A 25,818-nucleotide genomic window follows, 5' to 3' on the forward strand; every position below is an offset into this window, starting at 1 on the left:
CTTTGGTTGTCATCAATGTTGGTGACACATAACTGCAGAGTGTGTTGAGGCACAGAGTGTGTTGAGCAGATGTGGCCCTTGAAGCGTTGCTGCATGCTGACATGCAAACCACAACTTCCTGTCTGTCTCAACGGAAGAGAGTCGCAGGTGCGAAGACAGTGCTGCTGTAAGAAGACAAACATCGTGCCAAACACAAATGTAAGTACTGCTATGTTTTTATACAATTTTTTATCGTAAACGTTTGCCTGATTCTTTTTAATGTACTTGTTCACATTATTGAATGGCTGATTGTTCACCTTCCCAATGGATTTGAACAAAATACTCCTTCATTATACACAACCTCATTGTGTTCGTCCCACAGACTCTGAGGACCTTGCAGGGTTTGTGTGTCTGCTCCTCAGCAATTGTGTGTTGTTGTGCATTATTATATACTTTATATCATATCACAGAATTCTATTTTTCCAGCTGGTAGTTCTGGGCGTATCTCTCTGTGGTCTTTATTATTGTGTACTTTGATATTTGCTCAGCCCAAATGATGACTGATTGCCTGAGGTAGAATATTCTGAGCCTTTGTTAGGGTATACAGTTCTTTATATACCTGCCTTGAATGTCTGAGCGAGGAAACGATGACATCATTTAGTAGAGAGCAAAACAAGGAGTTTACTATGTCTGTGGGGTGTGTATCTATAGCTGCTGAGCCATTTAATGGGTGACACATTGAACTATGGAAAGGAATGCAATCCTGTGAGAAGAGGAGAGCACGAGAGGACAACAATAGGAGGGGGAGGAGAGAGAGAGAGCGAGCGAGAGAGAGAGAGAGAGAGAAGGAGGGAGAGAGAAGGAGGGAGACGAGAGGATAAACCAGTGTGGCAGGTTTGTGTCACTGTACACAGTCCATCATGCAAAGCTGATGGAAAGAGAAGGCAAGAATATGGGGAGTATGGAGTTGATGTCATGAAGCTGTGCCTCCTACAGTATGAACGTCTGTCAACAAAACGATACAGGACACATACAGGAGTCACTCTGGTTGACGGTAAGAGCGTGTGTGTGTTTGTGTGTGTGTGAATATCTGAGCAGAGCGCAGAGTAAATTTGTACATGCCTGAGAGAGTGTGTGTGTGTGAGTTGGTGCTGTTTGATGTGACGGCACAGGGCATTTTTGTCTTTTTCTGGTACATGTGTTCAATTAGGGGTTAAGGTAAACAGGGCTGTGTTGCCCAGGTTACCCAGACAGCAGGTTTGGTGACCCAGCAGAACAGGTGTTTCTGTAAACTGACACTCAAACTCACATGCATTAGCCAGCACCATAGAGTTTCTCAAAGTTGTGAGCAGTAACTTAGACTTTACTGAACACAAAATATGATTTAGTAGTAACGGCTGCCTATAGTTAATCTGACTCTTCCTATGTTATCCTCAATGTTATCCCTTTTCTATGGTGTTGTGCTGTGATGCAACAAAATATCTGTTGAATGTGGGTCATGATGAGCAGACCCTAATCCTCGGATAATAAATGATCAAAGACAAACTGTTTCTTTGTCTTCCTTGCAGTGCTTGTTGTATATGAATGTAGGTTACACACAGTCTCCATGGTAGTGTGTATCCTATGGAAGCCCTTGTTGTCAGGAGGTTGTATGTAAATCAGAGTGACTTTGTCTGAGCTCATCATATCTCTTTCATCTGTCTCATTACATTACGATCATTTGGCAGACGCTTTTATCCAAAGCGACTTACATTTCATTACCACCCTTCGCAGAGGGGGGAGCAATTGAGGGTTCGGTGCCTTGCTCAGGGGCACCTCGGCAGGGGCTCGAACCGGCGACCCTCCGGTTCCCAAGCGGAAGCACTACCCACTGAGCCACTGTCTCATCCCACCATATGTGATTCATTTGAACTGAATCTCCTCTTATTAAGCTTCAGTTTATTGTCTCGGTTTGAGTCCATGAACTGATACGTGACAAAGAGAGACTGATTGTGGTAAAGTGACGCATTGCTTTTTGCTGAGTGGATTGCTGTTAGGTGAGTTTTTCCAGTTTGAAGTTCATGATCCAGTAACGCTGACATGTACTCTCCAGTATGTTGCTTGTGTAAACAACTGGTATCATATGTGTTTCCCATCGTGAATGGACTCGCTGAGCGTTTGGAGTTTTTGGAAGGCAGGGATGTGAGGCGCAACGAGATAAATGACAAGGGTTTAACTTTGAGGTATCATGTGTTCGGTTCTCTGGCTCTCACCCTCTATGTTTTGCTCTGTTTTCTGGTTCTTCTTTTATGTTATTGTTATAATTTTCATATCTTTTTCATTTCTTCTTCACTTCATGCATCTGTAGCACTTTGGGTTCTCTGTCCGAAACCACTCTATGATTCTGTTTTACCATTCAGAGCAGCCAGAGTGACCACAATCCACATATCACAACATTCTTGTCCTTTCCCTTCTGAGATGGTATTTCTGCATTTTTATGCTTTGCAGGCCATGGGAGCTGTCTGCTTAGTTGGTGATGTGGAACTGAAGACTTCAGAGGACAAAGTAAAGACAAACCAAGAAGAGGAGCTGTGAGCAGTTATCTGAGCTGAACCACCAAATGGAAAACTATCACGAGCATTAGTGAAATTGAAAGTGCAGCAGAACAATTGTCTTCAAGGACCAGTATAGCCGACAGCTGCTGCAGCTTTCCAACTATCAAGTTCACCGTTTCCTTTCTCTTTTTTGGATTTGGCAGTTTCCAGAAGATTGAGCTTAAATTTGTTTACTTTTAGACAATGGACTTGTCCTTGCTTCCAAACTCCATGAGTGAACAGGGGACAGGGGCACGTTTCACTGTCCGCTCAGCCAGCTCTCTAACTTACAGTCCCACTTGCCGGCCTGCTGTCAGGAAATACAGAGCTGGATCAGAGGAGGAGAGGAAGAACGCTGTGGAGGTCAGTAAAAGGCAGATACTGAGCAAAGACAAGCAGAAGCCTTTCTTCACACAGACTGGCACTAATGGCACAAGCAAGGAGTACCACAAAGTTACTGGATATCAAGTCCAGACTGGAAATCAAAGAAGTCTTGATGGCCAGTCTGAGAGGGTAGCAACACCAGACAACAGAACATCTCACAAGTTGAACCACAATGGCAATGTAGATCGAACAAGTATGGAGCCAAGCGGTGTCAACGGCAGCACTTCGTCTGGACTCCGGGGCAGGACAGAGTGGAGGAGACACGTCCTGCCACAGAGAAGTAGGAGTTTAGATTATAAAGGAAGAGAGAACAGCCCTGATCGGATCACCATGACTGATATGTTCATACTGTCAAGCAGACAAAGAGGGGTGCTAAGTAAATATGCAGAAGTCTTGGACAAAAGACGGACAGGAGACATGGACAGTAGACTGATGTCTTCAGTGAAGGACTATAACTCTAGACCAATGGATGATTCAATCCAGGGTAACTTAAGTTTGGGTCGTATGAGCCAGGGTTTGAACAAGATTAGTAGGGGTCATTCTTTCCCCTCCAGACTGAGGGTCGAGACTAAACCCGGGGTGGGTGAGTCAGCTGCTTCCATTGGGTCTAAAGGAGGTCAGAGTATACAGGATCGCATAGACAAACTCTATGGGTCTGCTAGGTTTGTTCAAACTGAGGATTCAGCTTCTATGTCCCATTACAAAGGATCAAACATGGACTCCATCATCTCCTCGGTTGACAGTCAGAGTAAAAACCCTCCATGTGATAAGGCAGCAGGGGGAACTTTCCCCAGGCATTTCTCACAGAGGGACAACAGTCCAAGTCAGCAAAGCAAGAAAGTATTTACCTGGACGCCTCTTACAGACTCTTACAAATCAATATATTCTGCTGCTTCTGTTAAACCAGTTTCTCCAGATCCAAGTGGGAGCAAAGAGAGAACTCTTGGGGGACATTGGCAAGGACAGTATCAGAGCAGGTATGTAGAGGATGGAGGAGCTCAGTGTGGGACAGGGTTCCTGGAGGTCGGCACGCGGTCTCTGGATCGAGCCAGAAGCAAATATACTGTGGCTGCTCAGATCAGAGCAGCTCGGGCTGCAGCAGGAGAGAATACATCAAATCCACAGCCGCACACTTTCCTAGAGGAGGAGAGTCCAGTTTATGTCAGAGATCCATGTGAGTCCAAAGAAAGAGCAAGTGGAAGTAAGGATCAGGACACGGTAAACCAAGGAGAGGAAAAGAGTGTAACTAATGAAACAAATGCAAAATTCAGAGAGAGAAATGGTTGCTCAGCACTGAAGATGGAGTGGCTCAAAGAGCAGGAACCAGAGAAAGAGTGTGGTGATCGAGTAAAAGAGGAGAACAGGAAAAAGGAAACAGAACCAAGGAGTAGTATCAGTGATGATGTGTTTGAGGCAAGCACCCCGAAAGTAACCTTGAAAAAACCCTCTGCTGCTAACGTGAGAAATAAGATCAATCAGTTTGAGGCTCTAAGCCAGAGATCCCAGAGTTTAAGTACAGGCCAGTTCCAGGCACACAGGCGTGCCTTCTCGATGCCTACACAGGTCAGTACAACGCAAGATGGAGTGAAAAAGAGTGCATCGGCCAAAGCAATAGGTGGATTCAGAGACAGATGGGAAGGAAGGAGGGATGGAGGACAAACGTGTGTTAGAATTGAGGAGAAAGGGGCAGGAGGAGACGGGATGATTGGGTCTGAAAGGGCGCTAGGCACGAGTGACAAAGCAGGGGAGGAAAATAAAGATCGGAGAAAGTTGCAGCTGAGGACTGCATCAGTAGACGAGGCTGGACCAAAATTAGGGGACAGTGATGTTGTCAGGAAGGAAGGAGAGGAAACTGTGCCAGGAGATAAGAATTGTGACGATTTTGGCAAATATTCCAGATTGAAGCAAACACTCCAGCTAGAATTCCCCCTCAGTGGAGGGACTAAAAGGCAGAATCTCACATGGATTGGCATAGATGAGGCCGACTTCTCCAAAGCCCCAAGCCCAAAGACACCAAGTGTGAGAGAGATCACAGCCAACGGTGCTCCATCTTACTCCAGTTCCACACCCACTGGTTTGTTTCATCCTCTTGAGGTATCGCTCGAAATACCATCTCCAGTTAGTGACGAGGAGAAGACTCCAACAAACACCCCAAACAGCTCTCCGTTTCGTTCACAGGAGTCCCTAACAGAATGTACCCCTGACTTTCCAAACAGTGTCAAAGAAAGCACTCCTGTCTCCACACCTGAAGCTAAACCTCGAGCTAAACTAGACTTCCCACATTTGCCCCTGCCAATTGCCACGTCCTCCTACAGCAACCTGCCCGACCGCATCTCTCCTGAAGTCAACACACCACGCCTGAACATGGATAAATTTCAGGATGGCCTGGATGCTTGGGTAGCCTCCTTGAACCAAAAGATCACGAGCTGGAGTGATGACGATGATGACGATGAAGGCACAGAGAAGGATGAAGATTCCAACTATGACTCTGATTCTGCAGAGTCCTCGGTGACCGTTACCAGCAACATGAGCCAGGATCGCAGGAGCTTCTGCGTCAGGTTGGTAATGCAAACTGCACGATGGAAACTTAACTTAGATAGGAACTTAACAGGAAGTTGTAAACCCTCTTTATAAACCCTCCCTTCTTCTCTCCATTCCTCCTACAGCCTTGCAGACCTATGCAACTTTGCTGGAGTCGACTACGAGTCAGAGAATGACAGTGACGAATTGGCGTCATCGACTCACCGCTCTGCCTCGCTCAGCTCAGACATATCTGCGCTCTCATATGTGTCCGTGCTGCCCACAGAGGAGCTTGACAGGCTGATAGAGGACGTGAGGGGCCTGGGAGACAGTAACCTGCAGGTACCTTCAGATATGTTTTACATGCTAGACTGTCGTATTGAGCAAACTGATTATATGAGGACAATCACTAATAAGGAAGCATTTCCCCTCCAACTTAATAGGCTGCTGCTGCTCTTGTCATTTCTATGGTTATCTCTTAAGTTGGCATTAACCTACATCTCCAAAACTAAGTTGCATCTGGACATAATCTAACATGATTATATTACGTCATCATTACCCTGTTAGATTATCGTCATCATAAGGAGATTACACTGCCTGTAGCTGTGGAGTCCAGGCTCCATCTTCAGCCACATAGGACCTTTGTTTCATGTTTATTTCCGTTTCTGCTCTGCAATGTGTAGTTTGTGAAACTAGTATCAAAATTAGTAATGGATGTCCACATCACCAAAGGTCCCTGGTGGGAACAATTCCTAAGAAAAATAGAATGAAATGACTACGTTCACATGAATATGTTTACATTCAGATCTTTATCATTCCATGTCCATGTCCAAGTTAAATTGAAGGTCTTCTCTCTTTGCAGGACTATGACGATGTGCAGGTGGTGGTTCTCCATAAGGAGATGGGGGTTGGCCTGGGCTTCAGTCTGGCAGGGGGCGTGGACCAGAACAAACCAATCACTGTGAGGAAATACAACCTCTTGTTATCTGCTGGAAATGTTTAAATGCTTTGCTCTCAGTCCCTTTATTTGTCAACCAATGCCTGCTTCAGGTTCACAGGGTGTTTCACTCTGGTGTCGCAGCCCAGCAGGGCTCAGTAAATGAGGGGGACCAGGTCTTGTCGATCAATGGTACAGCGCTGAGTGGTTACGCCCATTGGGAGGCTCTGAGGGTTCTGAGACGTGCGAAGACTCGTGAGATGGGAGTCGTGGTCCTGAGGAGGGCGGAGGTCAAAAGTGTGTCTAAGAGGGGAGCAGGACCAGATGCACAAGTACTATCACAGACTGAATTCCCTGTAACGGGTGAGAAGTGGCACATTGGCAGAGCTCTGACTGAGCCGCACAGACAGACATTAGTGTTAAATTATAAACCCTGAGGTCTGTGACAGTGATCTATCATTGTGTTTACTCTGCTCTCAGGCCAGCGTTTATGTGTGCGTCTGGAGAAAAACACCAGGGATCTGGGCTTCAGTCTGGAGGGAGGTGCAGGCTCCAGTTTGGGGAACAAACCACTTGGTGTGCAGAAGATCTTTCAGGGTGAGAGCTGAAGCTTAATATGTCACATCTCCATAGTGAATGTAAAATGTGTTATTTAACCGTTCCTTCAGAAATGCCTGTAAGTGCAGTACATGTAGTTAGAGCTTACCAAACATAAATGCAACAGAAAAGGTACAAAGAGCTTCAATGCATACGGAGGAGCAGGTTTGATTGATGGAGGGAGCTGCAGCTGTGTACGTTGATGTAGGTTTGAGGTTAATAAGCAAAGTGAAGGTTTATAAAGGCTCCTCTGTGCATTTAAGAGGACATGACGTTTCATCTAATAGCAGTTGATGCATTAATGAGCTGTGCAGTGACATTCATTGCTCCCTTTACCTCAGGAGGTCCGGTTGACAAGATGTGTCCTGGTGATGAGCTGCTGGAGATCCAAGGCGTGAACGTGGTGGGCATGAGGCGCCTGGAGGCTTGGACTTTGATCAGACGACTGCCTGCTGGGCCTGTGGACGTGGTGCTACACCGCCCACCTAAACCCCTGGAGACATGAGGATTATCAAGGTGCCCTCAGTAGGAGAGACTCAGAGACTGATGAAGGACCACAAACTAAAAGCCATCCATGACAGACAGCATTTCATCGCCACCTGAGCTAAGATTTGGTAATGAACTAACTGGGCTGTATGGGGCTCATTTCTTTCATCTTGAAGATGAGTTTATAGCTTGGCATCGTAACAAATCCCTAACAGAAAAAGAACAAGGGTGAAGGCTTGCTTAAGATTTACAGGTATTTGTCTCTCTGTGTCTATTTTGAAGATCAATCTACCTCATGGCCTGCAACATTAATCTACCAGGTTTAACTCAAATGCACTGATGGCTCGTACATTTTTCTGGTCTAGCACCAATTGTTAGACGTCAGTTTGGTTTCATTTTAATGCAGTAACCTGTGAGGAACATTGTTACCTATGTTGTATTTTACTGTGAATAGAAAAAGCTAATTGCATTTAAATTTCATATTGCTTTTTAATAAATCTAAACTTAAACTCATTCTCCCTGGTTAAATGTTCAATCTGTCTTCAAAGCTTCACCACCAGAATTTAAACCACAGGGTTCAGGTCACAGGTCAAAGACAGACTGGGACTTTCATTACTCTCAGATTGCCGGTGTCCAGCAGAGGGGGATAGAGAGATATGATATCTTTCCAGGCGTTTCCTGCTGATTGTACAGATATTAAAGGACAATGCGGTTTCTCCTTCTATAGATTCCAAGTGAATCTCCTCGAGAGGAGATGTGACAAGATAAGGTACAGTTGTGTAAGGTTTCCAATCTACACTCGATATGTCAAGGTTTACGTCCCGAAGAGACACACCTCACGTTGTCCAACTCCAAATCTATGGCACACACTGAGATACTGGTTTATTAGGTACAGCTGAAAGAGAGATATCAGGTGTCCCTTAAGGTTTTCAGTGTTTGTTGACACTGTGCCACAGAGGCGTTAATTCAGTTATGTGAGCGTACTGCAGTCAGTGGTGCTGTTCTACTGCTTTGCATTATAGTAAAATGTGTTTCTTCATGTACTTTCCCTTCATTGATGTAGACATGAGTGGAGATTAGTAACGCCTTTTAATATAATGCAATGAAATGAAGGATTTGGGATTGCTTTAAAGGATATTTGACTGGCATGTCAAGCTGCCCTGGAGTAATTAATATCTTATCTGATGTCAGCTCAATTTCCCCCTACAGTCATGTGGCTCCCTCACATTTATTAGCACCAGCACATCTCTTTCCTCCAACACAGCACTTCTGGAGGTTACATAATTCATTAGAAGGCCATAGTTCAAGGGATAATGGAGGAATCTTGTGTTGTGATAATACACATAAGCACAGATGAGAGGAGCTGTGATCGCCACAATTTCAAATTCAAGCTTAAAAAGAAAATTATTTTAATTGAAAGTTGATGTTTGCCTTCTATGTAGACATCTGGTTTTTATACAAAGGTTTGTTGGCATATGCTTAATGCTACAATGTGGAGTTTATATGAATAATTATATGCACAAAAACCTCCTTTAATATCGTCCAGCCGCATTTGTGGCATTTATGATGTTCAAAGTCTTCCTGTGTGATGAGGTGAGCCATTACTGCACATCTTTGGACATGCTGATGGGCTCTGTGCCAGCATATTGTGTCATCCTATTTATCTTGTAGGATAGCGGCAACAAAAGCGTCTTCACACAAGGAGTCAACGGGATCAATTGATATTGATATATGTTGTCGGTGACAACAAAGGCGCGTCTATTGGTTTCTTGAAACACAGAGGGTGTGCAGGTTACTACTGTCTACACATCGTAGCGTGTTCTGTCAACGTGGAATTTGACCGTTTATGATCTCTGTTCATATAAGCGACCGCTAAGGAGGAAGATTGCACTCTCTGTATTAGCCAGTCCTAACCCATGACCAACCCAATATATGAGTAATAGTGTTTGTCCAGCTGTACAGAAACAGAAGGCGGACAAGTAGGAGAACAGGAAGGAAACAGCACACAAGTTGCTTAGGTTGATATGATAGCAAATTTTATTTGCCCTTATCACTGCTTTCACTAAAAGCTTCACACCAGCCCCTGGGCAGACAGACAACCTGTTTAGCAGCCCGTCTGTCTGACAGTAAAGACAGACAGACACTCAGGTCGACTAATTGACTGTTTGATGGGAAGAGGGATTTTATTCAACCCCAGCCATCCGAAGATGTTGACGCTGAGGATCCTGAGGGTGAAGAGTCCCCTGGTACGAGAGTGTATGGCTGAGTTTTTGGGAACCTTTGTCCTGCTGGTAAGTGAAATGTGGATTAAGTTTGAATTTGAGGTTTCTGCAAATTAATTACTCAGATTCTGACTTGTGGCAACATCAAGGGGCGTCATGAAGCCTGTCAGTAAATAAGTGCTTTATCTATCTTTATCTATATGTTTAATCTAATACCCTACATTTATGTTTTTGCCTAACATTTAACCAAACAACATCATGTATATCTTATTTTTTTCATTTTTTCCCCCCCATCCACTAAAAATATTAAAACTGGATTTAACAATCTCTCTGAAATGTCTGTGCAAAATGTAAAATAAATAATCATATCCTGGAGACCATGTTATCTTATATACCATAGTTTACAGCCAGTATGCAGCTGTGAAATAATACACCGTGCAGACATTTAATAAAATGTTAAATGGACGATTACATACATGATTATGATCCAGCTGGAAATGACAAATGATATTATTAACATGTGTTAACATTAAGTGGATATCCATAAAGACACATTTTTAAATCTGCTTTTTTAAATTGGAATAGTTCAAAGAGATGGAGTGGCTGTAGCTCAAAGCCTTGTTTCTCTAAGCAGGTCTGGAAGCAGATGGAACCTTAGAACCTTAACTCAGGTCAGGTAATGTTAATGGATGTGGTATTAACCTTTATTTATTTACATTTACTCATTTGGCAGACGCTCTTTTCCAAGGCCACGTGCATACGAGATTTATCAGTTTTAAATACAATGTTTATCTGACAATGCAAATGTAATAATGATGATGTCATTTTGTTATTTATAGCCCAAAAAACTTCCACAACAGGCCTTGCTGAAGGTTTGTTAGTTATCAGGTCTGTTTGTATCGTACGTGTGTGTTTGGAAGGTCATCAGCGATCTGTGAATGATATCTGTTGAAAAGGGACATCTAGATAAGAATGGCACATTGTCATTACAAAGTCTAAGTTTGTTATTATTTCGATGACGTTTTAATGACTTCAGTTTGTAATTAATGAATTGTTCGATCAAATCAATTATTCATCAAGTTCAGAAGAAGAAAGAGAGTAAAAGGTTGCGAGATGTTCATGTGGACACACGTGCCACATTGTGCGTGAAGTGACCATTGCCCTTTGTGTATCTGTGCTTCTGTGATTGTGCCTTGAACTGTGTCCTGTAACTTTCTGTAGTTTACAATAATTCTGCTCATCCCTCCTTTCTCTCTCTTTGTCCCTCCAAATTGGCATGAAGCTGTTTGGTTGCGCTGCAGCAGCACAGGTAAAGACCAGCAGAGAGACCAAAGGCCAGTTTCTGTCAGTCAACATGGCCTTCTCTGTGGGCGTCATGGCAGCCATGTACCTCACCAAGGGCATCACAGGTAATCACTGCAAAAGGGCCCGATCACTGTATTTCCCATTATGTCAGTGAGTTAAAAACATGCGAGTATTGGTCTGTGCTCGAGTGTTTATGGGAGTTCTGACATCCAAATTGAATTTCCAGGAAGCGCTTGAATAACAACAAGCATGAAGGATGATCACTGGGGTGGGTTGCATATCACAGACACTGACTGGAAGACAGGAACTCATTCATCACTCTAAAACATGATGATATGCTTTTTAAAATTGTAGGCAGTTATGTGAACCACTATGTGATTTGTTAAAAATAGAAATAGGCTAAAACATTCATATAAAATGTGGTCCACTCTCAGCTCTCATTCCTGAAAGATAATCATAACAGCAAACTGGAGAATCAAATCTTTCACCATGTGAGTTATTCAGTCATTCACTGCGTAATGCATAACTGCGTAACCGTCCTGCAAATGGTCTGATATTTCATTACCTCATCTGTCTTTGGCTCTTCATCCCTCCCCCCTTTGTGCCGTAGGAGCCCATCTGAACCCGGCCGTGACTCTGAGTTTCTGTTCTCTGGGTCGGGTGTCCTGGGGAAGGCTGCTGCCCTACTCGCTGTCCCAGATGCTGGGGGCATATGTGGCGTCAGGCCTTGTGTACCTGATCTATTATGGTGTGTCTCTCTGGTATTTGACATGTTTAACTATAAGCAGGGATGGGACTAAGTCACTGATTTACAGGATAAAGTCTCAGCTGCAGTCTTGACTCGAGACCTGATTTGGATCTTGGTCCCACTGCTGCATGTACTCATGAATATGGATTCATACATTTGCATCTTTATACATTTCTCATGTCATTGCCTTTGTTTCTGGCTCAGATGCCATAATGGAGTTTAGTGGTGGAGTGTTGACCGTGTATGGCCCAAATGAAACTGCGTCTATATTTGCCACATATCCCTCTGAGTACATTACTCTTGGCAGAAGTTTCCTTGATCAGGTCAGTGAGTATACAGGGTACAAACAAACATGGGGGCCTTCTTTTGTGAACCCTTTGAACACCATATCATATTTCTATCTGTTGCTTTAGGTCATGGGCACTGGCTTGCTGATGTTGTGCATCCTGTGTTTGGATGAAAAGAGGAACACCCCGGCCCCCACTGAGCTGATCCCTGCTATAGTGGCAGTGATCGTCTTGGGGATCTCCATGTCCATGTCAGCTAACTGTGGCGCTGCTATAAATCCAGCCCGAGACCTGGGGCCACGTCTCCTCACCTTGACCGCAGGCTGGGGCACAGAGGTTTTCACGTATGTATCTCATCCAGAGGCTTTTTAAGCCCTTTGTGGCAAGTCCAAGTCAGGCTCAAGTCAAGCCCACTAGAGCAAGTCTCATCATCTTGCACTGTTATGTGCATCTTTGCTCTCCAGGTGTTATAACTACTGGTTCTGGGTCCCTCTGGTGGCTCCGATGCTAGGAGCTCTTTCAGGCACTTTGATGTATTTGGTCTTCATCCACTGGCAGCTGCCTGACCCAGACCTCCCCACAGACATCTTCCTCCCCTTCACCATCAGCGGCAAGCAGCCCACCGAGGCGGAATTAAAGGCTGCTTATCATCTATTATTATTAAGTGCTACTGTGAAGAAAGAGACGGCTGCTTTTTAGCCCTGAAGGACCAAAGATGGAACTATTATGAATAGGAAAGAAGCCACTGTGACACATGCACAAGACATACACATACTATACACATCTTACACACAATAATTATATGTATAGCATACACTGCATATGTGTTCAAATGCTAAGACTATATTCCTTTAATATAATATCATTTGATTGATTTGTCCTTAAAAGAAATCAGAAGATAGTAAAATACTGTATGATAGGTCTGTTTTTAAGTATACATAGTGTGAATATAGTGTATATAATATAAGTGTTATAAGTATTTTTTTGATTCTGACTTCATCATAGCTCTGAGTACTCTTGTCATCCGTGTTCTATATTGCTTTGCTCTCTTGAGAACACTCGTGTGTAGATTGTAAATGAACTTGATTACAGTGTAATAATGTTTTTGAAGCTCAGGCACTTGTTCACAAAGGTCAAGATTGTATTAAATTACTTCAAATCTTAACAGGGGAGAGGAGAAGGTCACTTACTGTGAGGGCATCAGATATGACAGTCAAAGATAACATTTTAATTAGAGCCCCCAGATATATATTTTTCAATTCATGCATTTACTAGTTCTTATATTATTGCTATTGGGTCTTTTTTGGTGTAATAACAACGTTGGCCGCCAGGTGGACTTGTTGCAACAGATTTTGTTAGAAGAAATATATTGTTTAACTGAAACACTGAATGCCAAGATTATAAAATAATAAATTAGGCGCATGAGGATTTGACACATTATGCAAAATCTCTCTAACTACATTCTCTAACATTTGTGTAATGAGATCAATTATCTTGTATGATTCTTCAATGTCTATCTGTTCCTAATGTTGTTCTAAACAGGCAACATGCAATAATACTACTATACAACAGATACAATCCCTGTCAATCAAATGGGCCGATGTTATTGTGCCGGTTGGGCAATGCAGATGTTGCGACCTTGAAGATTGAACAGATGTTGAAGAGGGTGTTCACGGCGCGGCAGCAAGGGGGCGCTATGAGCCAGTAAGGAGGAAATTGAGAGCGTAGACAAAGAGGTAAATCTTTAATATTTCTAGACGTAAGTGTGTGTGTGGATTCAAAGAGTTAAACCGGAGCGGAGGGGGGCGGGGCACTAAACTAATCAGCTGTCGGTGTGATCAAACCGGTGAGCTGTGTTGATGCAAACACCGCCAAGTTTCTAATGGCGCTTCCCAGTGTGAGTATGTGGGTGTGTGGGTGTGTGTGTGTGTCAGAGATTGTGTGTGTGAATCCAGCAGCCTGATGTACAGTAGAGCAGAGCAGGGGGGCGTGCAGGGTGCGAGAGGAGGACGAGGAGGTGTGCGGCCCCTCCTCCTCCATCTCCTCCTCTCCCCCTCGGGCTGGAGCCGAGCCTCCCTCACCTCACCTCGCCGCCGTGTCTCCATCCACCTCAGTGGCCTTATAGCAGAGGACAGCGACGCCTTAGAACCTCACCATGACCCGGACGAGACGAGAAGCGAGGAGGTCTGCAGCACAAACACATTTATAACCCGAACTTAAAAAGGTACGGTGTGTTTGTGAGAGAGAGTGTGAGAGAAAGTGTGTGTGGGTGGGTTTGTATGTTATTTCCTGAGCTGTGTGTCGGCTGTGAGCTGCCCCCCTTTGTAACCAACGGTTTGCAGTGCAGGTGGAAATACTGATGTGTGTGTGTGTGTAGATTTGCGTTATGGAGCGTTGAGCTGCATCACATTGTGCAATCTGTGTGAAAACATGCAATAAGTACGGATTTTGTTTTAGGGGGTTTATTAAACTTTATCCCATTTTTATAAACCCAGTGAAAGTTGAATGATTGAGCTCCAGCCACCATAGGAAGCTGTTATATTGACCCTCTTTTGGACTTTGCTGTCTATCAATCTAATTTGTCTTTAACAATGAATTGATCTTCACAGCACAACAATTACATGATGTCTTCACTTAAGGTTCTTCTTGCTTTTGTGGTTTTTTCATTTTGTCGTCCGGTTCTCCAGAGCAGCCTCGTCCTCTGGCTCCTTTTACAATGATGTCATGCTGATACAAGCACAGACAGAGAAGCTTCAGCAGCGTGGTGTCACTGTGGATTTGCCACATGGATCAATGGCATTGTTTTCATGTTTTTTTTAGAAATGTTATTTGAGATTTGGATAGAATAGAATTTGCAGGTCAAAGTCACACATTGAATTTCTGCAGCTCCAAACCCTCTCAAAGTTAGGTCACACTCCACCAAAACGAAAGAAAGAAATTCTGCCTGCAGGATCATAATGTGATATTGAGATATGAGATATTCTGCATGTTCTTAGTTCTTTTGGTTCATAGTTGCAGACGGCTTTGGTTGATAATGGCACGGCAGGTCTGCATGGCTATGCAGAGCAGCACCCAGACAAATGGACAACAGGAGAGAGAGAGGGTAGTGACAAGTGGATGACTAAAGAGAAGTAAGAGAACATGGAAAGCAAACGCTCTATCTCTCTGTGACTCCATATTCTTTATTAGAATGAGGCAGCGAGTAGACAGCAGGGATCCAATAGGAGACAGAGTGTATGACAGGGTGAAGATGATACTGGAAACTAAAGCTGAAAGCCGATCAGCCCAAATCACATGGAGAGAGACAGAGCAGCTCTTTCTCAGGAGTATTGATTGGAGCCTCGCTGCCTCTAGCGTCTGTCTGCCATACAGTGCTGTGTGTAGCTTACCTCCTACTATGTAACACAAGCCCAGAGGCCAAGATGCATAACGCATCACCTCTGCATCGCTCATCTATCTGCCTCCCTCCGCTGTTACTTAGCCAGGATAAAAACACAGCCAGCGGTGAGGTGTGTGATATTTAGGATGTCAGCATTAAATGAAAAGTGGAGAGACAGAGAGAGGACAATAAATTATACAATGTGGAGAAGAGGAGAGAAGAGAGGAGACCCATTACTCCCTCTCATCCACCACAGCAGGAGACTGACAGACCTGGTCAGAGTCACTGTGCCTCAGACATTGTGTGCCACAAAGATGGATGCAGCAGCGCTTCTGAATGTCATTTCCTCATTAGGGCTCTAACAGACCAGAGATGGTGTGTGTGGGTGTGTGGGTGTGTGGGTGTGTGTTAGTGCATTTGTTGTGTAGTAGTACTTTCAATACCTATTTTTATGAAACGGAAACCTACAGAATCTAACCTCTGACCTCCTCCACTCTCCTGCCTCCTTCACCTGTGCTCCTCTCCCTCCCTTTGCCCTCTGCAGACAGTCCCATGGGCCTTAGCAGAAGGTCGACGGCAGAGTGGAGATGTTCAGAAAGAGGCCTCCTCCAGGTCAGCGTCTGGCACCACACACACACACACACACACCTCAAATCAGTTTCCTGTTTAATGTCGATGGTGCAGGTGGCTTGATGAAAGTGAAACTAGGGGGGGAAGGTATGAGTACCTCTTGGGTGAACAAGCTCTGGAGCCACTTCAGAGCCCTCTTTACACCTGGTGATGACAGCGGTAGAGACTGATTGGATAGCACTTGGCCACATTAATGTACTGTACAGGAGCAAACACAGCAGGGGTGTATAGAGGATGGATTCTAATCTGAGGGGTCAAACTAACAGGAGTGAATTATGCAAAGAGCGATTGCCTGTGTAAATGCAGTCTTGGGTTTCATTTAGAAAATAAGCCTGTTGGCAGACATTCCTGCATCTACACTTATACTTGTTCCAACAGTGGAATCAGTGACCACAGCTGCATAGATAAGTCATCATCAAGCATAACATGTCAAGAAAATACATGAATCCACGTATAATTAACATGATGTGATAATGTCATAATTGTCATTTGGCCACATTTCATCTAGAATGTCAGAGGAGAAAGTGATGTGTGTGTGTGTGATTTGAAAAACTGAAAGTGAATCTAATCTAATAATATCCTCACGCATTCTGGAAAGAGGAAGTGTGTTTACATGTGGGTCTCTTTGTGAATATGTAGACTCTACAGATGTAGCCCCTAATATTAGTCATGGTTGCATTTCATTCAGGTGTGTGTGAATAGCTCACTTAAAGGGAGCAGAGCTGATGATAAGAACATACTGTATTTGGTTTTAGTCATAATCACGACCGAATTACCAGTTTAGACAAACGTTCCATGCAGGACATTTATTGTTGACCATATTAGGAATGAAGAACTCATCTCTTCAATTCCATTTCCTGTCTACTGGAATGACATCAACCGCTCAGTTTATGAATCCTTACTTCAGTGTGATTTAGATTTGATGGCGTTGTCTTTGTAGAGGGAGGTGTGTGTAGTCAGGAGTGACGTCACAGGGGTGAGCGTGTGGATGTTAGTCAGCACACTGAGCTTGTGTGCAGGGGTGCAATGCCACCAGGTGAATGCTTGTGAACATGGTGGCAGTAAGTGTGTATGTATGTGTCTGTTTGGGTATCCCGAATGAGTCGGCAGCACGTGCTCAGGCGCTTGTAGCCCCGCCCACTGCAGTGTACCAGCACCCATTGAACACACAGAAACTGGACCGCAGCAGGCGCCACTTTGGGTCTGAGCGCCAGTGCGAGCTCTCATCCCGTCATCGCCTCAGAGCCAAAATGGCGCCCAGTTTCCTCGGGGCTGTAGGATCCCCTGCAGAGGCTGAGTTGCCGTGGCAACCTCCATCAAGCGCGGCAGCCTTTGGTTACGTAATGCTTAAATCACCGCGTGTATATGTTGATGTAGGTGACTGAGGCCCGTCAGACTGATGGCTCACAGTTATTCTGACAGGGATTTGGTTTGAGGCATCGAGAAATATCTTCAGGTTTTGTAGCTAAATCATAAAATTATCAAGAGGCAAAACATTTTATTTTCTAGAATAAAAAATATTAAAGTTTATTTTCATTGACCGACAATGACAGAAAAAAGTGTATTATTATAATTATTAAACAGTGACCTGCGTGAATTCCCTTCTGCTGCAGGGAAGGACAGAAACGTGAGGCGAGGCGCGCGCGCGCACGTGTTTGAGTGTGTGCGTGTGTGTTAGAGAGAGAGCGTGTGTGTTGGTAGAGAGAGGAGAAACGGAGAGGCAGGGGATAGTGCGCGGATGAGTTAAGTTGCGACCGGCCGGAGCTCCAGCTCGGTCGTTGCGGCGACGTGCGGCTCAGCAGCGCGCATCTAGCGGCCGGTGGAGACTCGATCAGGGAGGTCAACATGACGATACCGAAAGACATCCCGGAAAAGTGGTTTCCGGTCGTTTTCCCCCTGCTGCGAAAGAAACAACCGGGACTGAATGGAGCCAAACAGAAAAAGAGTCGAACAGGTGCAGTTTGTGTGACATCATTGTTTATGTTTTCTTTTTGCGGCGCCTCTGGACGTGGTTGACTGTACAAATTGATCTCATAACCGTTTTAAAAAAAATAAATTCCTCATCACCATCCAGCTGTGTCAGGGTTTCCATTTCTCAATCCATTTCCACATCTCTTATAATGTAAATGCAGTGTGTGCGTGTGTGCGTGTGTGATTGACCTCTACTGTTCCACTGCACATCATCATCAACATCATCATCATCATTGTCATACTCCACTTGAAATCGTCTCAAGAAAAAAGAAAGAAAATCTGACATCACCATCCAACATCAACTGCAAAACCTCTACAGTAGATTGAATAAAATGCAAATCTCTGTAACTGCCCTGAGGAATCAGGGTTTGTCAGGGTTAGATTTGTTTTCTGTGCTGCATGCTGCTGCCCCCCTGCCTGCTCAGGCTGTCATGATCAGTCATGGCAGTTCTGCACTTTTGAGTTTTCACTTCAGTTTCATCTCCGGGTGTTTTGTTGTCAGAGGGTAAATAAGAGATAATGCCTCTCAACCAGACTCAATCTGACAGGACCCATATTCCACATTAATGGTAATAGTTTGCCTGAGTGGGATACATGTAGGCACAGAGCATGAGATCATCCGAGCGAGAGAGTTTCCTGCAGTGTAAGTGAGGGGCTGATGTCCTTGTCACTGCTGTCTAAGACTCTGATCAATCTTCCAGGCGCCAGTCGTCGCTGTAGCTGCACCGCTTTAGTCTGTATCTTTATCCCCGACTAACTTTCACAAATCGCTGGAACGTGCTCCTTCATTTGACCTCCAGCCTGTCAGCCTGCCTGCGTCAATACCATCATTTTCCAACAAAATTAGATCACTCTGTGTGCGTATGCAGTGTGTGGGTTTGTGTGTGTGTGTGTGTGTGTGTGTGCGTGTGTGTGTGTGTGTGCGGGCGGGCGGGCATTAAGGCAGGAGGTTTTACTATTCCATTTTGCTATAATTAAATCAACCACAGTGAATGATCACATCTCTACAGGAGCCTGGTGCAGATTTATAAATAGTCGTGGTCAGGACTACGCTGTTTCCCATTGCACCAACTCACTCATGTTTGTTTGTCATTACAACTATGACTTCCATTCAGCATGTAAGGATTGTGACTGTGCACCACCACATTACAGCTGTGTGTGTGTGATGTCCGGCGATAACAAGAGGAGCATTAAAGAGGCAGGGAGGGGAAGTAAAAACAAAACAATTTACAGTTATCGATTATAATAAGTCTTTGTCTGTATGATGCCTGTAAAATTGTAACTCAGATCAATATTGATGTAATCCTTGTGTCCTGTTTGTTGGTGAAACCGTTATGCTTACGGTAGAACATTTCATGAGCCTGAAAGTTCCTCAGTAATGGATCTTTATAGATTTATACAGTCTTCCTGTGTAGTCGGGTCTTATCAAAGCGGTAATGCCTTTGAAGTCGTCTGAGATATTAAGCACTTAATGGCTGCTGGCTGTTAAGTAAAGATGCACGTGCTTTTTGGCAGTGTTAGTCCTGGTGTTCAAGGGAAACCGGTGCTTCTGTGCTTACCTTTGCACAAGCTTCCTGCCCTCCTCATCGGTAAATGCAGCTTTGGCAGCCGCTGTGTGACAGCAGGGAGACACAGGTCTCTCTGGTCCCACAAAACAACACAATGACCTTCAGGTGGACTGGAGAACTGCCAGAGGGAGAAAAGAGAAGGGAGAGGGATGAAGGAGTCTCAGACAATTTTGACGTTATTATAATAACCATTCTGAAACAGTTTAGAGGGGATGGCATCCTACATAGCTCCTGCCCTGATTTGACCTTAAAGGGTTTAATGTTATAATGAGTCAGTATCTGACAGCTCTAATGTGCCTGCTGTCAGAGCTCTGCTCCTCCCTGACTCTTCATCCTGCTCTTGCATATTCTTCATGTCCCCCTCAAGAGTTTCTGCCTCCCAACTCCCGACCGGCCAAGAAGGAACAGCAGAAGTCAAGACTAATCAGTACAGGAAAGCAAAACCTGGGGGAGCTTCAAACAATATTTGAATCTGTTTCACCCACGTAGGCAGAATGTTTATTGTTAACGCCAAGTCAGCATAAGATGTAAGAACACATGAAGCGTATTCAATCTTTTTAAGTGGCTTGTGTTAGTGAGTGAAGATGAATACAGAAGAAAAAGGATGAAAGCTGTGAGCTGCATAGCGTGATGCAGGGCTTCATGTGTGCCGAGCACAGGAAACCACAATGGCTGTGTCTTATCTGATGTATATGTGTGTGTGTGTGTGTGTGTGCGTGTGTGTGTGTGTGTGTGTGAATATGTTTTTGGAATGGTTGCTCTGGTGTGATGTCCCTTCCGCTCATTGCCCCTTTCTATTGTCACAAGTGAAAATAAGCAGTAGACTGTGAATCTTTGGTGGTATCAAAGTCATATTTGTGTATCACAGCATAGCGGTATAAGCAGGTGGCCCAGTTGTGTGTGTGTGTTTGTGTAGGAGTGCAACCCTGTGCAAAAGAGGGGCAGTCATTTTGTGTAAAAAGCAGCCTCATCAATATTAGAGGAGACAGACCAGAAGCTTGTGTCAGGGGAGGGGAACTCCCAAACAACTTTGCAACAGCATGAACACACAAGCTAAAAACAGCCAGACGATGAAGAGCAGCAGAAAGACGAAGGAGGAAAGAGAAGATCACCCTGCTTTAGCTTTATTCTTGTAAACTGATTCACACCTATTCACTGTGCAATGTCGTGTAGTCATACTGACTTCACCTATCTCTCTCACACACACACACACACACACACACACACACACACACACACACACACACACACACACACACACACACACAGGCAGCGAGACGACACCTCTGCTCATTACATCATGACGCTATCAAGAGCATCAGGAGCTAATCTGTCTGCCTATAAGTGAGTGTGTGTTTTAAAGAAAATGATGGCGTCTGGTCCTTGTGTCTCCACTTGATAACAAACAGCCTCCATCAGACGATCCAACCTCATTGATTTTTAAATAAATTTACAAAGACACTCGTTTCTTCCTGCCTCCCTCATTCCCACTGCAAAGCTCCAGAGGGTAGTAAGGATACTGGAATCCAGGAATTAGCCATTGGCCATCCTGTAACGTGTTATTGCCACATGAAGCTGTAAGCGTTTGGGGGGGCTTCTGTGTGTGTGTTCCTTCGATATGGTCCTCTGTGACTCATTGTGTGCTTTGTGTGTGTGCAGAGGAGGAGAGGAGGGTCAGAGCCAACGACAGAGAGTACAATGAGAAGTTTCAGTATGCGGTAAGAGACTCCAGCATCCTCCTCTAAATGTGAAACGGAAACGCTCTTGACCCGTTAAAATCAAGATATGATTTATGTTTGTTCTCCCACTTCCTCCTCCTCCTCCTCCTCACTCAGAGCAACTGCATCATGACATCCAAGTACAACGTCATCACCTTTCTGCCAGTCAACCTGTTTGAGCAGTTCCAGGAAGTGGCCAACACCTACTTCCTCTTCCTCCTCATCTTGCAGGTGAGGAATGGAGCTGACGGAAAAACAGAGATGGAGAGAGAGGGAGAGAGAGAGAGAGAGAGAGAGAGAGAGAGAGAGAGAGATATTCCAAACTGTGCCCTTCCTTTCTCTCCCTGTTCCAGTGAGTGTGTCTGTGTCTCTGTGCAGTTGATACCTCAGATCTCCTCCCTGTCCTGGTTCACTACCATAGTGCCTTTAGCTCTGGTGCTGAGCATCACTGCAGTGAAGGATGCCACAGACGACTATGTGAGCATGTTTACACACAACGCGCACACATACACACCTCTGCAAGCTGCCGAATAGGATTACAGAGAAATATAAGGACGACTGATAACAGCTAACACTGTATTAAATGAGCTGCTCTGTTTTATAATCTGAACCTTGACAACCTTCTAACGATCTTTGTCTCTTGCAGTTTCGTCACAAGAGCGACAACCAAGTGAACAACCGCCAGTCTCAGGTCCTCATCTGTGGCTCGTGAGTGAGAGCACCGCTGAGTGCTGCAGCTTCTTTAACTCTTCTGATGATAAAATCAATGGCTCGTGTTTCATCAGTATCTCCGTGTTTTGTGTGCAAGGTCACGTTTACAACCTTGATCTCACCGCCGTTCTCCATCTCTGCTCCTCTCTGCTCTTTTTGCTGTCTCAGTCTTCAGAGTGAAAAGTGGATGAATGTTCGAGTAGGTGATATTATTAAACTGGAAAATAACCAGTTTGTGGCAGTAAGTGTGACACTGCATCAACACACACACACACACACACACACACACACACACACACACACACACACACACACACACACACACACAGCTGTTTAGTTCCTGTTAGGTTGTCCCTGTATGCATGTGGGTGTTGATTCTCTTTATTTAGCAGCTGAGTCCCAAATCCCAAATCCTGCAAATCTGCATGTAATCACTGTAGTTCTTTGTCGTCATGCTAAGTGGATGCCACCAGTGCCTCATTAAAAGAAACCCCTGCTACTGCATAATTACTAATATGTTTACAGATACACACCATAACTCATTTGTGCTTTGTGAACAGAGGCAGATGTCATCACTGTATCATCACTGCCTTGTTAGCTGCTGTAAATCCAGTTAGTGTGACGTCGGGGCCGTGCGCTGCCCGCTAACCTCAGCATCTGTATCTATTTATAGGCTGACCTCCTCCTGTTGTCCAGCAGCGAACCTCACGGGCTCTGTTACATCGAGACAGCCGAGCTGGACGGGTCAGAATTCGCACTGCACCTTACCCGCGACTTACAGTACAGCGCCCAAGCAAACATCTGCATCTAAACACTTGACTGCTGTATTGTCTTGCAGAGAGACGAATATGAAGGTGCGGCAGTCTGTCTCAGTGACCTCTGAACTGGGAGACCCTAACAACTTGGCCACGTTTGATGGTGAGATTTGAGCACACACTCGTCTTGTTTTTCACTCTTTCTTGTTTCTCTTCTTTAGTCAATAACCTGAGCGAGAGAGAGAGAGAAAGAGAGAAAGAGAGAGAGGGAGAGAGAGAGAGAGAGTCTTTTCCGGTCTGCACAAAAGTCTTAAATTCAATCGAATATCCACAGACACACAAACATTTTCCATCGTCCTCTGTCAGCATTTAGCCAGCAACCACACGCCCACAGGCTCGCACAATGCAACAGCCTGGTGTCAGCACAGTGTACCCACCCACCCACACACACACACACACACACACACACACACACTCCTCACCTGAGCAGCAAAATGCATTTCAGCAGCAAATCAACCTACAGTTTGACTCATATAGAGTTACAGAAGTGTGTGTGTGTGCTGTTTGTGTGCATTTGTGTGTGCATGTCTGTATGTTTGTGTGTATGAGACAGAGAGAGAGGATGTGATGTCTTGCAGATCATTCATTCAGCATATCACACTCTTTTCTGGACATTCAGTAAATATATAATAATTTGCATGTTTGTGCATGCGTGTGTATCATTTTGCAATGGCCGCATTCCTTTTTGTGTGAAGGCGAGGTCGTGTGTGAGCCCCCTAACAACAAGCTGGATCGTTTCTGTGGGACTCTGTACTGGAGCGACAAGAAATACACCTTAAGCAACCAGAACATGCTGCTGCGGGGCTGCGTCCTCCGTAACACCGAAGCCTGCTACGGCCTGGTCATCTTCGCAGGTCGGTGTGTGTGTGTGTGTGTGTGTGTGAAAATATGTGCGTGTCTGTGTGTGTGTGTGTGCTGAATTATTTTAATATAAATTTACAAATTACAAATGTCTGTTTGTGTTCCAGGCCCTGACAGCAAACTAATGCAGAACAGCGGTCGCACCAAGTTTAAACGCACAAGCATCGATCGTCTGATGAACACGCTGGTCCTCTGGGTAGGACACCATCATCCTCTCACTTTCATGCCTCACAAGTATTTCAGGCCGGGATCTGTGTGTGTGTGTGTGTGTGTGTGTGTGTGTGTGTGTGTGTGTGTGTGTGTGTGTGTTGCTTGAATCAGGTTTCACTGAGATCTTCTGTAAAAATATATTACATCCAAATTTATCATCAGGCCTCACTGACAGGCGTCCACCCCTTTTTAGTAAATTTAAAACTTTTAATATCGCTTGCATGTATTCTTGTCCTTATAGTGTGTGTGTCTCCGTCTTTGTGTCAGATCTTTGGCTTCCTGGTGTGTATGGGTGTGATCCTGGCTGTGGGTAACGCAGTGTGGGAGAGAGAGGTGGGCTCCCTGTTTCAGAGCTACCTGCCCTGGGACCCTCCTGTAGACAACTTCCTGTTCTCAGCCTTCCTCTCCTTCTGGTCTTACGTCATCATCCTCAACACAGTGGTGCCCATCTCGCTCTACGTCAGGTAGGGAGAAACCAAGGCAAATATGTGTGTGTGTGTGTGTGTGTGTGGGTGGGTGGGTGGGTGTGTGATGTGTCTATAGATAGCTGTGTTAAGAGTTATTATCATATGTAAACAAAGGCCACTTAGACACACAACTGAGTGCTTAAGTTGAGAGGAGTGTGAGGCAGAAGTGTGGTCATTGTGATTAGCTGTGACATTTAGTGATTTAGACTGAGAGTTAAACTGCTGACAGGAAGTATCTTTATGTGTCCTGACACACAATATCAACTGCCAGCCAATCAGAATGTGAGTATTTTATAATGACAAATGTGAAACCATATTTATTGATTGCAAATCATAATATTACAGAGACCTCATTTATTGTCTATAAAGCACAAAAAGACTTGAATGAAGAGTGAAGGAATTTTCTATCAACACTCAGCAGCATTGAGGCAAAACTTAATCTGACCTCAAATGACTTTAAGACCAAAGAATCTAAATGTTTGTGATGAACTGTGATGTTAATTGTTTGAAATATTGGATTGACTCCTGAGCTCATGATCTGGTTTTGGTTTGGACTCTTGGGGCGAATGTTCAAACAAAGAGGAAGCGTTTCATAGCCTATATTTGGAAATGTTCTTAAAGTCAAAATGGACGTAGTTTCTGTTCCTTCTGATCATTTCCTCATTTCACACACACACACACACACACACACACACACACACACACACACACACACACACACACACACATACACACACACATCCCTTCAGCTGGAGCTCTTGTAGAAATTAATTACCTGCTGATTCGTATTCAGCAAGTGACTAATGGCTTAGTTACTCTCACACAAGCTGATCAAAGTGCTAACAGAGGAGCTCACAGTCGTCTCTCAGCTCTGTGTGTTCTGTGTGTACTTATCATACGACTGTGTGTATGTGTGTGTGTGTGTGTGTGTGTGTGTGTGTGTGTGTGTGTGTGTGTGTGTGTGTCAGTGTGGAGGTGATTAGACTGGGGCACAGCTACTTCATCAACTGGGACCAACAGATGTTCTGCTCACAGTGTAACACAGCAGCTGAGGCCAGAACCACCACGCTGAACGAGGAGCTCGGCCAGGTGGGCTCACACACACAAGAGCACCTGTGTGTGTGTGTGTGTGTGTGTGTGTGTGTGTGTGTTTACCTGCATGTGTTTCTCGTAGATTTCATCCCTCCCTTTGCTTTTTCTTTCATGCTGCACATATTTTACATTGTAATTGCTTCCTTTAGGTGGAATACATCTTCAGTGACAAGACTGGAACCCTGACTCAGAACATCATGAGCTTTAACAAGTGTTCCATCAACGGGCAGATGTACGGTACGTGTATACACACACACATGCACAAATACACACATAAACAAAAATGAACAGAGCATGTTTCAGCGTCTATGTGTGATTGGCAGGTGAGGGAACAGACCCACTGGGACCTCCACCAAAG

At 44.6% G+C, this 25,818-nt stretch overlaps 3 protein-coding genes across 7 annotated transcripts in view; all 3 read left to right on the forward strand.

The window, feature by feature from the left end:
- The first annotated feature begins 39 nt into the window (after positions 1 to 39).
- On the forward strand, positions 40 to 7,989 carry LOC143003231 (uncharacterized). 2 transcript variants are annotated; one of them, XM_076153778.1, is made up of 7 exons: positions 40 to 198; positions 2,467 to 5,494; positions 5,603 to 5,798; positions 6,319 to 6,417; positions 6,507 to 6,756; positions 6,874 to 6,990; positions 7,332 to 7,989. In XM_076153778.1, exons 2-7 carry the CDS (start codon positions 2,757 to 2,759, stop codon positions 7,493 to 7,495), a joined length of 3,564 nt encoding a protein of 1,187 aa, XP_076009893.1. In that variant the 5' UTR covers positions 40 to 198; positions 2,467 to 2,756; the 3' UTR covers positions 7,496 to 7,989. The 2 variants fall into 2 exon arrangements, with proteins under 2 accessions (XP_076009893.1, XP_076009894.1); XM_076153779.1 differs by lacking the exon at positions 40 to 198 and adding an exon at positions 838 to 1,033.
- A 2,826-nt stretch (positions 7,990 to 10,815) lies between these two features.
- aqp10a (aquaporin 10a) lies at positions 10,816 to 13,484 on the forward strand. The gene is made up of 5 exons (XM_076153924.1): positions 10,816 to 11,107; positions 11,614 to 11,751; positions 11,956 to 12,074; positions 12,165 to 12,382; positions 12,503 to 13,484. The coding sequence occupies exons 1-5, from the start codon at positions 10,975 to 10,977 to the stop codon at positions 12,735 to 12,737; spliced, it is 843 nt and encodes a 280-aa protein (XP_076010039.1). The 5' UTR covers positions 10,816 to 10,974; the 3' UTR covers positions 12,738 to 13,484.
- Positions 13,485 to 13,856: 372 nt separating this feature from the next.
- Positions 13,857 to 25,818, forward strand: part of atp8b2 (ATPase phospholipid transporting 8B2) — a 19,976-nt gene continuing 8,014 nt past the window's right edge. The window contains exons 1-15 of one of the 4 annotated variants that reach the window (XM_076153919.1): positions 13,857 to 14,262; positions 15,962 to 16,029; positions 21,246 to 21,304; positions 21,422 to 21,535; positions 21,683 to 21,781; positions 21,951 to 22,012; positions 22,184 to 22,256; positions 22,689 to 22,759; positions 22,854 to 22,933; positions 23,526 to 23,684; positions 23,799 to 23,887; positions 24,169 to 24,365; positions 25,337 to 25,457; positions 25,610 to 25,697; positions 25,784 to 25,818. In XM_076153919.1, coding sequence (XP_076010034.1) covers positions 16,005 to 16,029; positions 21,246 to 21,304; positions 21,422 to 21,535; positions 21,683 to 21,781; positions 21,951 to 22,012; positions 22,184 to 22,256; positions 22,689 to 22,759; positions 22,854 to 22,933; positions 23,526 to 23,684; positions 23,799 to 23,887; positions 24,169 to 24,365; positions 25,337 to 25,457; positions 25,610 to 25,697; positions 25,784 to 25,818 — 1,272 coding nt within the window. In that variant the 5' untranslated portion in view covers positions 13,857 to 14,262; positions 15,962 to 16,004. Of the gene's footprint in view, positions 14,263 to 15,961; positions 16,030 to 17,110; positions 18,002 to 21,245; positions 21,305 to 21,421; positions 21,536 to 21,657; positions 21,782 to 21,950; positions 22,013 to 22,183; positions 22,257 to 22,688; positions 22,760 to 22,853; positions 22,934 to 23,525; positions 23,685 to 23,798; positions 23,888 to 24,168; positions 24,366 to 25,336; positions 25,458 to 25,609; positions 25,698 to 25,783 lie in introns of those variants that run through there. The other 3 variants (XM_076153920.1, XM_076153922.1, XM_076153921.1) reach the window with 3 other exon arrangements.

This window comes from Genypterus blacodes, unplaced genomic scaffold (genome assembly GCF_046128005.1).
Source record: "Genypterus blacodes isolate CSIRO-AG114 ecotype Tasmania unplaced genomic scaffold, CSIRO-AGI_Gbla_v1 ptg000059l_1, whole genome shotgun sequence".
NCBI classification, from domain to species: Eukaryota; Metazoa; Chordata; class Actinopteri; order Ophidiiformes; family Ophidiidae; genus Genypterus; species Genypterus blacodes.